The 16,781-nt window shown below is 41.0% G+C and overlaps 1 protein-coding gene across 2 annotated transcripts in view; it reads right to left on the reverse strand.

The window, feature by feature from the left end:
* The window catches only part of LOC310962276 (AN1-type zinc finger protein 3-like), a 13,190-nt gene extending 77 nt beyond the window's left edge, over nt 1-13,113 (reverse strand). The window contains exons 1-7 of one of the 2 annotated variants that reach the window (XM_083934682.1): nt 12,682-12,712; nt 6,702-6,770; nt 5,534-5,574; nt 2,392-2,583; nt 961-1,026; nt 700-870; nt 1-127 (exon numbers count right to left, since the gene is read on the reverse strand). The exon at nt 1-127 is cut by the window's left edge and continues 77 nt beyond it. In XM_083934682.1, coding sequence (XP_083790808.1) covers nt 1-127; nt 700-870; nt 961-1,026; nt 2,392-2,583; nt 5,534-5,561 — 584 coding nt within the window. In that variant the 5' untranslated portion in view covers nt 5,562-5,574; nt 6,702-6,770; nt 12,682-12,712. Of the gene's footprint in view, nt 128-699; nt 871-960; nt 1,027-2,391; nt 2,584-5,533; nt 5,575-6,701; nt 6,771-12,681 lie in introns of both variants that reach the window. The other variant, XM_083934681.1, reaches the window with a different exon arrangement.
* Nucleotides 13,114-16,781: the final 3,668 nt, after the last annotated feature.

Consider the following 16,781-nt stretch of genomic DNA (forward strand, 5'->3'; position numbering starts at 1 on the left):
CACGAGCGGCCCACCTTGCGATCCAGCTTCACCATCTTGAGGACGGCCTCCTCGCGCCCGCGGCCCAGATGGTCGAACAGACAGTCGTGCTGCTCGGGGAGACGGTGAAGCATGCAGAATACGTAGCCTGGGAGGGAAAACAGAAACGCAGGAGCGGTGAGGGAGGTGGCCCAAATAAATGTTCTGTTGTTTCAGAGGAAACATCCAAGAATGCCACACAAACATCCAAAAACAAACCTCCTACCGACTTCTACCACCGATTTGTACGACTTTCCTCATTCTATTTTAAGATAAAGTAATAGGAATATCATATTGACACATCTGAGACTTAATATTCTGTGAAAATCTATATATCTATGTATCTATATATATATATATTAAGGTAGATACTGATAGACTTATTAATAGATGAAAAATCTGCATTTTGGAGGGGTTCTCTATTATTCCTGATTTGAAAAAAGTACAATTGTTACAACTTATTAGCAGGTTGACTTTTTGTGCTTCCGCTTATTATATTTATTTATTTATTTTTTACCTTTGGATTGCAGACTGTTCCTGTTAAAGACAGTTTAATGGGGAGTGGTTTATGTAGTTTTGGTTTTTCAGGCCAAACATAAACACGACAGCAGCTGACCGTGTTGCACCACACATTATGAACCAGTGGCGTCATGAAGGTGAATGCAACGTGTTGGTACTAACCACAGCGACAGGAGCCCAGTTCCTGCTGCACCAGCTCTAGTTTGGTTTGGCAGCGGTAGCAGCGCCGGCGGTTCTTTTGCTTGGGCGTCCCGCGGGCCTCCTCGCCACTCCCCTCCTGCTCGTCTGTCCGCGGCCGTTTCTCTGGCGTCGCCTCGCTTTCCGAGCCCGACGCTGAAGGCAAAACGGCAGGGTTAAGAGTTGGCGCTCTAATTGGGGCAGAGCCGTGCAGAGATACTGGCAGGAAGGAGAGGTTGACTGTACCTGATTCTCGTGGACGTTTTGTGGGTGTGCAGAGTGTGCCTTGGGCTGTTTCTGTGGACGACATGCCTGCAGAGGGAAAATGAGGAGACGTGTGAGACAGGACGCAAAACGCCCTCTACCCTCATCTTGAGTCCATGTTACTATGAAATGTACTCATGAACAACCATCACTCTTTTTCACTGTGCACAAAATGAGCCTTCCGTTTTAGTTTTTTGGAGAATGGTGACTGTAAACGTTGCATACACCAGGAACATAATCATGTTAGAGAATAATATTCAGACAAGGGGGTCCGGCTACTGCCCAACACAGTCTCAGCACAATGGTGGAAAGGGCTCCGTCTGACATCAGGGCAGCAGAAACTAACACATCTACAAACATAGACGGAAGACCCAACTGTTCAGACCGCATCTTAGTTCAAAATATCACTTGTTTATAAAATGTAACACTTGAAGCTCTTTTGCATATTTAATGAATATAATGTCATTTTTGGGTGGCATCTTTATGGTTGAACTAAATCTGAGTAGCTTTGGATAAAATGTAATGTATTTACGGGTCGACTGAAGTGCTTTTTAGTTCTGGAAACAAAGACGCAAAAGAAGAAAAAAAGACGCAAAAGAAGAAAAAAAGACTTTCTACTCCACAACAGCAGAAGTCAAATATTTAGTCTTGAGATTATTAACAGATAGAGATATCATTCCACTTTGAAAGCATTCTAAAATGACAGATTAAACATGTGGACAACATGCATTGAACATTTTTAAATGTCAGTGAGGACCTCACTCCTGTGATATGACTCCATTTCCCATTCAAATAAGCTGGAGCGCCAGTTGGCAGAAGTCTCTGATGCGCCTGCTCTATGGCAGTTCTATGGAACTACAGTTATACTTTTTGGGCATCATGCTCCACTGAACAGCTTAAATAGGAATGAACAGGGCTCCGCCTCGACACGCTGTATCCAGCATTACAGAGCGTTTCCTATATCTGTATTGTGATTGTTCCACTGCACCAACCTGAAGATAGAGAAGGCTGCACAGCAACAGTCTGGGCTTGTACCTCAGACATCACATATCTGACATCTCTATAGAAACTCTGCTGATGTCGTCCGAGCTCAGCAACTGTTGCAAGAATTGCAGTATGAAATTATTTCCTGAGTTGTGCAATCATGCTCCCCATGAAATGATGCTTCCTCAGTATGTCCTGTTTGTCTGGCTCTATCTCACCCCGTGTGGTCCCACTTAAAGAATAGACCGTCCATCCTTCAGCTTCCCACAGACAGCAAGTGCATTATTTTGAGACTTGATATCAGCTAAAAATTTATTTTTTTTCGGTTTTATGGCCTTTTTCACTAGAACATCAAATGATATACCGCAAGGGTTTTAGTTTCCTTCATGTGGACATCATTAAAACAAAACTAAAAAGCGCCCATCTTACCTTCCCTTGTGCTGGGAAACGTGGGCGAGGGCTCTTCGGCCGGCGGCTGCTCGGAGCTCGAGGGCGGAGACGACAAGAGGGATTGGCTACTGCTACTGCTCGTCTCGCTACTAAAAACTGGCAATTGGCTACTCCCGGTGCTTTGGATAGGCTTGGAGGTGCAGTCCTCCCCCGGCTGCTTCTTCTGGATGTCTGTGGCCAAGGACAGTAAGTAAGCGAGCAGAGGGACATAATAAAAATAGAAAGGGAGGGAGATAAATAGATAGAGAGAGGAAGAGAAGAAAAAGAGAGACGACACAAGTCAAAAAGAGTACAAAAATACAGTTACACACCCCAAACCTCCTTGCACTATGTCTGTAATAACAGCTTATATGAAGCTGGAAAATAGTGTAATATAGCTACCAGGAAGCAGCACCTTGCATTACATTTATGTATGAATTGTTAACCCAAATTGTTGGTGTATTTTGGGGGGCGGTTCTGTGGCCAGTGTGCTCTGCCAAGAGGAAACACAGCTCTCATACATTAAATATATCTTCCTCTCTACTTCCTTTTGGTTATTTCTGTCCATGAAACGATTATCCACTGGATGACAGTTTCTTCTAAACATGGTACAGAGTTTCTTAGGGCCCGTCCACACGAGGTTTTCCTGTAACCGCACATTTTTAGTATCGTTTAGGTCGACCATGCACACGCAGCTGGCGTTATTGGAGCCTGAAACCCGGTCTTTTTAACCAGGTCCCAGAGTGGGAAAACTTCAGAACATCCCTGTGGCGTTGTCGTCTGTACGGCGAAACGCATGCTTTGTTAACGATGCCGTCATCGCCCTACCTCCGACCTCTAACCCCCGCAGCATCACATAACAACAACAACAACAGTGCTGCTGCGTGGAGACACGGACCAGACTGAACTGGACTCTGAGCCACTGCATGTGAATGAATTAGGCCAACTATATATTTCTCCCTTTTCCCTGATGCTCTGAATAAGTCGCTAAATTGGTCGCTAGTAGCGGTTTATAAAGAAAGTTGCCAAAAAGGTCGCAAAAAGTAGCGAGACAGTGCCCGCCTGTGAGTGCCTTGGGACGGGGAAGGGGCTTACAGCAGCACTCTCTGCTCGTTGAGGAAACTTAACTGCAAAGTGATTCGTGTGGACAAAATAAAAAGGTGGTTTTCGAATCGTGTGGACGTTCCCTTTAGTGTTGATATTGATCTCTAACATCCTCTTACTTCAACTGTAAGACTTGACTCTTCATTGAGGGAGACAGTTTAGTTGAAATTTAAGTTAAAGTCTGCCCTAATGCACTTAATCCAAAAGTTTTCCAAACAGTCTCTGCAGCTTCACAATCAAGACAAGACGGTAAGAGACAGACCTGATCACCTTGGAGATGCACTTGTGACCTCTCTATATACACTACTAATCTCCAACGATATCGATTCCACGAGGATATTGTCTACGCTCTTCCCTCCGGGGAGGGTGAGGGAGGTCAGCCTAGATTTCAGTTTCTCCTCCACATGTGGACTAACCCACTTCTGCTCAGCCTCTATCACTCATGTGTATTGAGTCTATTCTGAGCGGTGCTGTTGTCTGTGATGCCAGACTCACAGCTGAGGCCCTTAGGTCCTCGCTGTCTGCCGTACTCACTGGTTGCCATAGCCACCGACAGGGCTGCAGTGCACCTTCAACCAGACTGGAAGAGTCATTGAGAAAACTTAATGCATAACTTGACAATTGCACACAAATTTTGTGTTGTTTTTTTTTACTTTGTCGTACACTCTTTCTTTGCCGATTCATTGGTCTGTTTCCCCAAATGCACAGATGATTCCACATAAGAAAAAAATGTAGCCAACAAGTAGAAATAAAATACAACTACACTTCACAGAGATTGTTTAGTGTTCTAAAAGAATCACAACTGCTTGATATGAATCAGACCGGGCTGCTCAATACGAAGATTAAACGCTCCGTTCCTTATCTTTTTCCTATTTCATAAAGAACCGCATATATTTTTACACTTCTAAACAGGGGGGGGGGGGGGGGGGGGGGGTGTCTGGTGCTGGCTGTCCCTCGTCAACCGCATTTCTTCCGTGGCAGTGCGGCTCGAGGTCAACTTGGAAAGACCAGGGGGTGAAGGCAGCTCACGAGTGTGGCTGTGAGCTTTAAAGTGACCCTCCCCTTCGACCTCAGCAGAGCTCGCTGCACCTTCTTCTCTTACAGGAAGGACGAGGCCCCATGCTCTTGGTGTGACTGTCAAGCACGTGGGAGAAGTTGGCCTTCAGGACTTTCTTCTTAGGTTTTGCATCAAAACTACTTTGGTAAGTTGAGGACAAGATAGTGGTTTGGGTTAAAATGAACCCTTTCTGCGTGAAAGCCCTAAAGGGTTTTCTATGTGCAACTGGTGCATCAGGGTTCTACGGCGAGGTCTGTCCGACCCCTCTTGTTTACCATGCTTTTTATTTACTGCGTCATCACGCTCACCCTGCTGCCATGTAAAAATACGGTAATCTAATGCACTCTTATGAAATAAAAACCACAGACAGCTCATTGACGCATGGTTCGACTCATCCACTTCCAGGTGGCAGCCCTATAATCGTTAAATATGATGAAATCCCAGCTTCCTTTATTCAAACATTTTTAACTTTAACCAAAGTTTTTCTACAAATGGTGGATGCATGATGAGTGAGACTCTTTCACTTAACCTTCATTTCCAAGGATAACTGCTTAGCATAGTTAGCATTCCTAACCTAAATCAGCTGGCACACCTTGCCTCAAGCTGCAGCTAGCTGTGTCTCTGGATGTAAGTGAGAACAGCTCCGCATGCTAAGAAGCAACTTAAGAGAGAAACTGTGGAACTGTTTGCCCCGTTTACATCTGACAAACAACTAGCTGAAAGTGAGAAAATGCCTGCAGCGGGAGACATGAAATTCAATGGTAGACCCATGTCCAGCCTAAATACAGTATATTACTCTCATAAGATCACTCAGTAGTCGAGCAACAATTGTATGTTTTTGGGGGCTTATATGCCTCACGTACTGCTTTACCTCCTGCTGTACGATTTTGGTAGAGACATTTTAGAACAGAAAAAGAAAAAGACTGGTCACTGCCAGCAAACAAGCGAGAAACTTCTCTCATGTTCTGAGAGAAAACTTACCAGCGAAACATTTGGAGCAGAGGTTCATGGTTTCACTGGACCTGAGGAGACAAGAGAGAGAGAAAAAAAAATCAGTGACCTCCTCAGATGTCCAAGCCTTGCCTCTTCCTTTTCCACCCGTTTCCACAGTATTAACTTTCTATGATATAAAGTTGAATGTTTTTCACTTGAAGATAATATCCTGGCATGAAAGAAGAGAGAGATGTTGAAAAAGAAACAAAAAACTGTACACAAATAAAGAACGTGATTATGATAAATACAACAAACTTTTCCCCCTATCAACAAATACCTGTTTGAGGTTTTTATGCAGTGTGGCTTAAGATAAAAGTGGAAGACAAAAGCTGCTCTGAAATATGGGACTGTCTACTTAACACCAGTCGGACCTTACCCCCTTTTATTTCCTTCAACATCTGAAATGACTATTATATCACACCCTGAACGTCAACCATAACATCTTTCATGTCGCTTCTAATGGTTCATCTCAGCAACCCTTTTCTTTGTGTTTGTTATTGTGGCAATGGGACCTCTGTGTCAATAAATTCAAGGCAGGATGACAGGCGAGCTTAGAAGGACAGGGAAGCAAATGGCTGTAATGGAGACACTAAAAACCACTTACATAAGAAGCATATGGTTGAAATAAACACGACCTGAAAGTTTCAATATTGTTACTGGTTCATTTTCTGTCAGTAGACTGATTGTTTCAGCACTTCTAGTTTCAGGCAAGCAGAGACAAAAAAAAAAAAGAAGAAGCCCAAAACACGGCTGTGTTATATACTGGCGTAGATTTCTGGATCTTTCTGCAGTCAAACAGGGAAATGTCCAGCTACACTGTCGCTAGCAATGGGTTTAGCTTAAACCAATGCTGTTTACCAAGGCAATATCTGGAAATGACAAGTCTAAATCCAATCAGTGTGGAATGGTAAGCTCAAAGTACAGCTGACACAGTGGAGCTGTGCGTGACAAACGCCAGCTAAAGATGACAGTGAGTACAGCTCAGTCTGATAAAAGCTGAGTCAAGTCTGACAACAAAGAGCTGAGCCTAACACGCAGACTATGAGATAGAAATGGCCAAGTGTACCTTTGAGGTTTGGCTACACTGTACTCAAAATGCTATTGGTTGCCTTGGGGACGAGGGGGTGGATGTGTAATGGATGCAGGTTTCACTTACAGACTTAGGTCCTGCAAAGGCCTCTGTCAGTCACCTGTTTCAGTCATGGCTGCACAGTAAGCCAGCCTACTTAGAGAATTTTCAACAAAAACAGAGGATTTTTAAAAAACTTTTTTGCCATGATTTCACTGTGGCAGAGAACCACACAGACACAGGGAAAGCATTGTTATTACACAGTTTGATAAGAGCGGAACTAAACGATTAAGCATACTGCAATACGTCCAGTTACGTTAATGTTCAACAATTCACTTTAAGACATTTGACACGGTGGGGTGGTGGTCAGCACTGTCGCCTCACAGCAAGAGGGTTCCTCGTTCGAATCCCGACTGGGGCCCTTCTGTGTGGAGTTGCATGTTCTCCCTGTGTCTGTGTGGGTTTTCTCCGGGTTCCTCCCAGGGTCAAAAGACATGCACGTGCCAGGTTCATTCGTTACTCTGAATTGCCCGTAAATGTGAATGGTTGTCTGTCTCTGTTTGTCTCTATGTGCCCTGTGATAGACTGGCGTCCTGTCCAGGGTGTACCCTGCCTCACGCCTGATGTCAGCTGGGATCGGCTCCAGCCCCCCACGATCCCGATAGGGACGAGTGGTTGAAGATAAATGAATGATGAACATTCGACACAGGAGCCAGACCTGTATAAGAGCCCGTACTGGCCTATGATCAGATCGATGTAAGCGTACGCATGTTTTCTCAGTGCTGACATTAAAATCTTCTTGATAGAACATTTTATTTATTTAAATGGTCAACAAGTGACTGATACCGAACATTATGTTTATTTAGCTATTTGTTTTATTTGTATTTAAATGGTCAACAATTAAATGATTCTGAACAGGATGTTTGTATTGGTATTTATCTATTCTACACTGCATATATAATTAGGATAATATTAAATAGTATTTTGTTTAAGAGAGCAGCCTTCCGAGTACCTTTGCAGAGTCATATTGGTGCAAAATCCATAGAGGAAAGGTTTATTATCATTGCAGCTCAAAAATTCACTGTATCAGCCATCATAATCATAATCTGTGATGTTTTCCTCTCTTAAATCACTATCAGTCTCAAAAATCCCATATCAGTTGGGCCATAATCAGGACAATGGGTAGTTTCATATGGCTAACCTCTGGTAGTTTTAATCTTTTCAACTATTATTTTATATTCATATATTCTTTTTTAAATGTATGTGTATGTCTCAGGGTTTTCTTGGTGATTGGTACCTGTACTTGTACCCTTTTCTACACGTTTGTCATGTCTTTCCCTCACCTTCTGGAGCTCTCTAATGTTCATACCACCACAATAAAGCTAGATCTGTCAGCTGTGAGCCCTGTCAATGGTAGAGAGGCTGGAAGTCTGTAGGGTATTCAGATCATTGTTCCTACAGGAGCTATGTGACTAATGCAGCAGGACAAGCCTGCACACACTTGACCTTTTTTCACCTGTGACAGTCATCTGTGCTCCACCAAGACACCTCATTTTCAATGTATGGATTTCTATGAAATTGGTAGAAAGACAGGCCTTGGGCAAAGTAACATTTGATAAAGACAGAATATTAGAAGCTATAATGCAATCTACAGTAGCAAACCACTTCCCCCGAGAATTGCCAGAGAGCTGAATCAACAAACTCTGACAGAATGTCGACAAAAAACTGAACATGAGAAGCTTCACAGATACAGCATTTATTCCAGGACTGTTGATTTGATTAGACTGTAGATGTGTACCTAAGGGTGATGACTCTGTGAAGCTTTGTGATGCCTGTCACTTAAAAACCGCCATCTACGGCAAATCAAAATGATCATTTTGGCTCTCTGGGAAATAAATAACTACAATACGATGTAACTGAACGGAGCAACAGCAGGACGTGTGCCGGGCTTTGGACGCAATTTGACACAGTGGCCAAAAAGTAAAAATACAAATTCTGCGTTGGTGACGTGATGCCCTTGTGCAAAAAGACTTAACTTAAATGCTGAAAGAGACAGATTTATAAAAAAGGCGGATAATATTATTCAAGCATCTGATAACATTCAAGAAAAGCCCCACAAATAAATAATTTAGCCGGAGCGCCGACCTGGAAGTAGCTGGATTAGAGAAGTCTCTAGTGCGCCTGCTCTATGGGGATTTTTAGACACAGAAGGTGAACTTTTTTTGGCTTAATGCAGCACTCGACAACTTTCAAACTAAAAAGTGCCAAATACAAGCAAATAACGTCGACTTCCTCTTAACATACACAGACATGCCGTGGAGTCACTTTTAACTTTCCTGGCTCTTTCACAACAGGTCCTTAGGGTTAGGCTGAACCGACAATAAACATCTATTAAAGCTGTTAAACAAAAAAGCGAAGTCTCGTCCCTGAACAAATAGCTTGTAGTTACAGGTTTAATGGTATGTTTTCATACTATTTTTTTGCAATAAAGCGCATGATGTGGCATAATGGAAATCAACAAAAATAACACAATCAAGTCAATTTGGTTAGTTGGCTCTCATGTCCCCGTGTTCGTACAGAGGAGGGAGCGAAGCACAGAGACTCCGACTGTCTTGAGCAAAGCCAACGCTCCATCCCACAAACAAGCTGCATTCACCCACAATGGACGCACAATCTTTTGGCCACAAACGGTTAACGCAGGAGTTCCCCGACGGACGTTTACAGTGACAACAAGAAGCAGCTGTGCGTGTGCAACAGCTCAGAATGACTGACTTATTCCCTGTTGATCCTGTTGCTGTACGTTCATGGAGTCATACAACTTGGGGAGACTTTTGCTTTATTCCGAATTTGTGCTTCTTCTTAGAAATCTGCTAAAAAATCAAGGGGATTTGTAAAAAAAAAATCAAAAGAAAAACTAATTCAAAAATAAAATAAACGGTAGAACTCAAAAGCACAATTTCTTCACATTGTGTCCAAAGACAATAAATAGGGACGTTTCTTCTCTTATGGATTGTTTTCACACAAACAAACCATATAAGGCAAGTAATCAAACCGTCAATCAGATTTCAAAATAGGCAAATGAATAAAAACCATTCACTCCGTATGTAGTGCAAAACTAATTTGGAGACTGTTTTATATCAGCATAACCTGGTATTATTAAAGCTTAAAAAAATGAATAGAAGCCAAATAAAGAGATTTTATTGATCCAAAAATGTGACTTGAAAAATGAGTCACAAAATCTCCTTAGTGTAACTATAATAATAAACTGTATGTATTTGACAGCAGGCAGGTGAGAAATCAAAACCCTAAAAACGTATTACAGATCCTGTCATTCCAATACTCTGCAATACTCCAACTAGAGACCCTATGGGAATATTTGCTTATGCCAACAGAAAAAGTGCCACAACCAAGTCAAATTTGTTGATGAGGTGCTTGAAAGCAGGTTGGTTCATCAGATAGCCTTGTGCAAAGTGGGGAAAAAAACAAACACCGATAAGATAAGACAGAAAACAAGCTTTTAACCTTGAACCCTGGAGAGGGATTGAACCGGAGGCTACTAGAAGGCTATTTTCAATATTCTCGCTCTCATATATTGTTCCATATTAGCCAATTGCTGATATCCGTACCAGGATATATGACAGCCAATATAAAAGCGATACATCATCGATACGGTGTCATGTATTGGACGAGCTACACTGCTAAAGTACCTTTCTATTAATGCGCTGCTTAGTTTATTAATGATTCTTATAAACTCCTCAGGTCACTTTTCCAAACTGGTAATTTCACTGATTAAACCAGCTCCAACCAAAGGGAAAGAGGAACTAATCAATTAAATCACCTGGGGTAGTTTTTGATTTGAACAATATACATCTTCAAAACAAACAAACAAAAAGGTCCATTGTATTGTCTCCCATCAAACAATGCCAAACCGCGTTACAGCAATATTTACGACATTTGGACGACACTTTACTTTCTGATTCTTGCACATTTTCCTCACTTCATAAAACGAGAAAATACTCTTCATTTCAAAGCTTTTAATTTATAGTATAGATGAATAGGCTTTACCATGTGGCTATGTCATAAAGAGTATTTATTTATTGAATTACCATGAAAACATGCTATATTGTGCCATGTACCTGTACACCTGCAGCACATTTGTATAGGCTACATTTTATGCTATGTTTATGTAAACTGACTATTTAAATCTTTTTGGACACACAGCATAATGTTCATGTCACAAGTAGAATTAGTTTTAACGTTAACAACAAGTAATCGCACTGCATTAGTCAGACCTTATACTAAATAAAACCATAATTCAGCTTAAACCAGTATAGTGCACTTCTGTTGAGAGGCCCAGTGTAAGGGTCTACAATCCAATCCATGAATTAAAAGCGCTCATATACTCTATCTAATCCTTCAAAAATACTAACCGTAACCTTGTTCAAGTATGTCTCCAAGAGGCTGTTACTTTCAGTGACATGTGTGAGGAGGCTGTGGGGGACAGGGCAGCTAGCAGCCCCTGCCCAGGTGTTATTCTGAGCTGAAGCAAGCATGTTGTCACCTGACATTGACAGGTGGGCTACTGGTTCCAGTTTGCTTACTGGGCAACACAAAATAAAGACATGTGGGGGGATGGGGCCCTGAGGTAGTGAGTCTGTAAGCAAATGACAAGTCATAGGTCAATGTTGTGTAAAGAGAATACCTCAAAATAGGGGGGGGGGGGGGGGGGGGGGTATTGTCTTACTGGTTGCGTTTGACCCAACAGTAGTACACTGCCACCTTATAATCAGCAGTACTGTTGTAATGCGAGCATTACGGGGCTTAGTGTGGTCAATAATGAGATGACAGTAATCTTATCTCAGCATGGTTTTTTTCTGTTGCCAACGCCCCCGTAAGGAGAAGTAGTCAATCGTGTTTGAGTCACGTTAACTCAAACAAAACCCCAGATCTAGTCATTTTTTCAGGAGACATTGGCGAATCACAATCCGGTATGCAACACTTAAAAAACTTGGTTCATCAGCACTGCTCGATGTGACGGTTCAACCAAAGTAGTGCGTTTATCCTTTGAATGTTGCTTTTTCTTGGGAGGCGATTAAAGGAAAAAAGGGGGACATCAGGTCTAAAAGGGAAACCTGGGGCCATTGGTTGTCACCTGACGTTGGCAGGTGGTTTACTGGTTCCGGTTTGCTTACTGGGCACCACAAAATGAAGGCAACCGGGGGGATGGGCTTGAGGTAGGGAGTCTGTAACCAAATGACAAGTCATAGGACAATATTGTGTAAAGATAATACCTCAAAATGTGTGTGTGTGTGTGGAGGGGGGGGTATTTTCTTACTGGTTGTGTGTGTCCCAATAGTAGTACACTGCCACCTTATAATCAGTATTACAGGGGTTTAGTGTGGCCAATAATGAGATGACAGTAATCTTATCTGCATGTTTGTCTGTTGCTTTGTAATGGCCAACACCCCTGTAAGGAGAAGCATTCATGGCATTGTTCACTCACAGAAAAAGCCTAGATGTAGTCAGTTTTCCTATGTGCTAACACAGGAGACATCAGTGAATCACATCCGGTATGCAACACACATCCACCACTTTGACAGGGCCGAATGATAAAGGGTGTAAAATAACTTTCAAAAATGCTTTATCGGTGTCCCTAAGGTTGAGCGTTCAACCCAAGAAACGTGTGTATCGCTTATATGTTGCTTTTTTAGGAGGGGATTCAAGGAAAACAGGGGGTTTAAAAAGGAAACCTGCTGGCAATAAATCATTCTCTATCTCGGGTACGTCATGAAATAGCCTTTAAAAACACGGTACAGCACGGTTTCAATCTAACAGCAGGCGGGTGGAACGATTAAAGCGGGTTTATAAGGTCTGAAAACAGTGGAAATGTAGATAGTTTTTAGAAGCTAGGAGGTTTATTTCTTAACTTCCCAACCCCCCACCCTCGGCCTGCAACAGAACAACAACAATGGGTTTGGACTAGTTGAACCCGTTGGGCATATTTCAACCTTTTCAGTTGGAAGACATAAAGGTTTTTATCTAGTTTATATTAAGGTTAAACTCTTACCCCCAAAATCCACAGGGACACCGGGGAGGTAGACTCGGAGGTTTGCTTCGTTCACTGGTGTCTCCCATGACTTCCAACAAAAAAACACCCGATAAGGAAACGCGAGGCTGGGGGATGAGTCCGGGGCCTTGTGGTCGTTCCGAGAGATATAAAAAACGATCCAACACTTGCGTTAGACAAAAAATATAAATGTCCTCTTTCTTTTAAAGTCCACAAGTTGATGAAAAAGGTGAAAAACTCGGCCCTTTTCGGCCACAAAAACCATCCGTTAAGTCTCAGTTTGAACTGGAATAATTGAACGGCTCTCAAAAGCTCAATCAGCTGGACGTTCGGAAGATACCACCGAAAGAGGAAAAGCGGGGGCGTCCCGGTGTTTTACTTGACACATAAAAGCTTAGAAAACCCGACAACCGTCCAACAATACAGATAAAGTTAAATTATGCTGAGTTTGAATACGCGTGAGGGTGCGAAACCTAAAAAAAAATGGATAGTCGGAGGAAGGCCTTCACCTCTTTACTGCTAATGACCACCCCTTATTTACACGTCGCTGCTACGAAGTACGCTGGTCCGGAAACGCGTCCATCAAACCAGAAATGTCAATATGTGTTTGTGTGTGTGTGTGTGTATTTATATGTATATGTATATGTATATATAAAAATATTTTCAGAAATGTAATTTTGCTAAAGTAAAACCTCATTTTAATCTGCTTAAAAAATAAATGGTGTCATATACAATATAACCCCATATGTATCTTTATATAAAAATAGACAATTACCTCATTAAAAACAAAAACCATCAAAACTGTCAGATTGTGCTCAATATTCAATGTTTTTAATGAAATTCTTTACTGACCCTTGGCATATTTTTTGTTAGTTTGTTTCTTTTTTGCTTTTCTACTTATTTGTTTCTGAGAATATTTTTTATTTTTTGATATCTACTTAAAAATAAGTGATACATTATATTGTGTTCTCATATTTGTAATGAATACAAAATTTAAATAAAACTAATACATATATTTTTTATCAATGCAAGATTTGAATCCCAAATGTCCCAATTAAATGCTTTACCTTAAATTGAAGTGTCAACTTCTCTTCATAAGACAATACAAACTTGGATTAGGTAAAAGTAAACATTGCCCAACGAAATGAAGGCGTGCAGTATTAAATCAATTTGCTCATTATCTTAGATACATTTTATATTCATTAAATAAAATATCTAAAGAAATGAACCTCCTACAACTCTTTCAAATAATCTGATTAAATACATATTTTGAAACAATATCAAATTTAAACTACCTAATAAAAAACAAACCAAAATGATACATTTCTGCACATCTTCTAATTGTATAACAAATGAGGTAAGTCCTTGTGTGTGTTCATGATTGTGTTCAAATGTGTGTATACTGTCTTATTTCTATTACTTCACCTATGTCCAGTATTTTTGTTTTTGGTTAGTTCTGTTGTTTCTTGTGCCAACATTTTCATCATTTGAATGTATTTGACAAGCAATTTGAAAACCCGTTATTAAAAAAAAGAAAAGGGAAAAAAAAAAGTGTGACAAAGTGACATGTAAATGCAACATTTTACAACTTAAACCCAGTAATAATTTAAGCAGTAAGGAGTACAAAAACTGAAAGTGTACAGGTTTGACTAGCTTTCAACACTGTAATCCGTTTTACCTGATTACAGTGAAGACGTAAGTTTGTAATGCACTTGTAACAGACAGAAAACTTAATAGGATTTCATCATACCACCATCAGTATCACCAAATAATAGGTTGGCTGATATTTAGTACTTATCAGTTTGTGAAAGGAACCCTCTTGGGAGACAGTATGTATGATGTTTTGAAATGCATTCATTTACTTTTCTGAGCAGCATAACGAGCTGTAAAAGAAACAAGAAACAAGAGAGTTGCCTTTTTGCACACAGAGCAGAGCTAGATTAGAGTAATTTGCAGCCATGTTTCAGGCCACCTAATGAATGTCCTTTTAGTCCCATTCGGTCTCCACCAACTCCTGAGGGATACAGCTGATATGTATGGATGGATTTCAGAAAATGTGCCATATAAGCGCAAGGATAAAGTGAAATGATGATCTCTGTGAGTGATCTCTAAAAATTTTGCCTCTGATCAGTGATTATATCTGACACAAAAAGGTACACAAAGCTTAATCTTAAGTGTGACTATGTCCATATAAAGCTCGTCGGTTTAACGGGTTAACTGTGCTCTCATCACCTCTCTTCAACATTTTCTGTCCTTCTGTGGCGGCTGTTCTTACGGGACAAATGAGGCCATTTTGGGAGAAACAGAAACGAGACAAAAATACAATCTGAGCTTCAAAATTAGAGCTTTTTAAATGTTTCATGACAGTAAAACGGCTCCTTAGGCAGCATTACACATCAACATTTTTCTAAAGAGCTGCCGGGACATCAGTGCCTAGAGCATGATGAGTACATGTCGACTGATCGATCACCACTGTTGGTCTCCAACAGAAGCTCAAGACTAAAACAGAAGAAAGCAATCAGTGTATTGCTCGTATCAAAGACCTCCGCTGTGTTTAACAGCAGCGGTTCAGGCAAGAAGACGGGCGTGAACCCTCACAGCAATGAACATTAATAAACAAGGTCAGTTGTTTCCATGATCACATTTTTGACAGGCAATGTATTGAACAAGAGGCAGTGAAATGCAACCACACATCATTAGTCAAACTAATATATATTAAGTCTACACATACATAAAGGGAGATAAGGGGTGGGGCGTGTGTTATCTACATTGCAATGTAACCTGAACAAAGCCCTATTTCAGTTCTGTGGTTAGTTATCAAGGAAGACTTTATCCAACTATGGAACTACGGGTGCTCTTCTAAAATGTAGATGGGGATGACTAGGAGAAGGCTTATAGAAACATCAATGGATCACACAGGGTAGTTAGGTATTTCAGGTTAGAGAAAAAAAAAAAAGAAAGAAAGAAAAACGAGCAACAACTCAAAAGTGCAACATCAGGACACAAATGAAACAAACAGGAACCACAGCACTGATAGCTTAATTTAAAAACAAACCTCCCATAAACAACAACAACAGAAAAAAACACACACACACACACACAAACAAAAGACAGCTTAAACCTGACAGATCCAAGAGCGAGGAAGTGTTTAAATTAATTTCACGTACAAAACAGAAAGTTGCCAAATCCCACATTCCAGTACTGTACGTAAATCAGACGCCCCCGAGCTGCAGACTTTATTTCTGTGTACTTGAGTAAAAGTAAAGTGCCAATAGCAGCTGCTCATGTATCGACTGTATATCAACTTTCTTCCTCGCAGCCCTAGTGCATACATCGTTTGGTCCGAGCCCCTCACCTCAGCCCCAATTTTCTCAACAATTGATTCTCCCCATCATTTGTGCTAAGCTATTCAAGTGCTTAAAATGATAAATTAAGAGACTTTAATCTATCCAAGTTTAGATTTAGTGAGGTTTTCTTTTTTGATGAGCTGTGAATTTGAATGAAAAAGTCACACCAGATGAGGACCACAGATTTTGGTTTTGGGGTGTGAAAGCCTGTCAACAAATACTCAACAGCGATTACTTTATATGCAAATGCATAATTGGATTAAGTGCAAATTGGATGCCACAGAATGCATTAGCTCCACAGCTTTGGCAAACCTTTGAAGAATTGAATTCCGAACTTTTGAAAAATACTCGACTGCTACTCTGTTAGCTAGATGGTATGAAAAGTGAGTAGAGTCATTTTAGAGACAGTTTCTTAAAAAAATAGCTTGTTTTTTCGAGGATAAAATCCATCTCTTTTGGAAATATTAACTCGTAAAATTCTGATAGCAAACTCCCCACACTGGTCTTACTGCTCTTTGGTGGTACAGTGTAACCACAAATTTCAGCGTGTGCCTCGTCTTTGGAGAAGTAAAGATTCCACTTTGATGACTTTGAAGGAAAAAGTCTTAGTAGCTAAAAAAGTACCTTCACAAAAAAATGTATGAGCCAGAGGATCAAACACCTAACCTTCTGTTTTCAGAACTGGGAAGACTGGAGCCCTAAACGCTGCTGCTGCTACAGATATACCAGTCTCTAATGTTGCACTTATGACAG

This window comes from Echiichthys vipera (assembly GCF_963691815.1).
Source record: "Echiichthys vipera genome assembly, chromosome: 19".
In the NCBI taxonomy this organism is placed as follows: Eukaryota; Metazoa; Chordata; class Actinopteri; order Perciformes; family Trachinidae; genus Echiichthys; species Echiichthys vipera.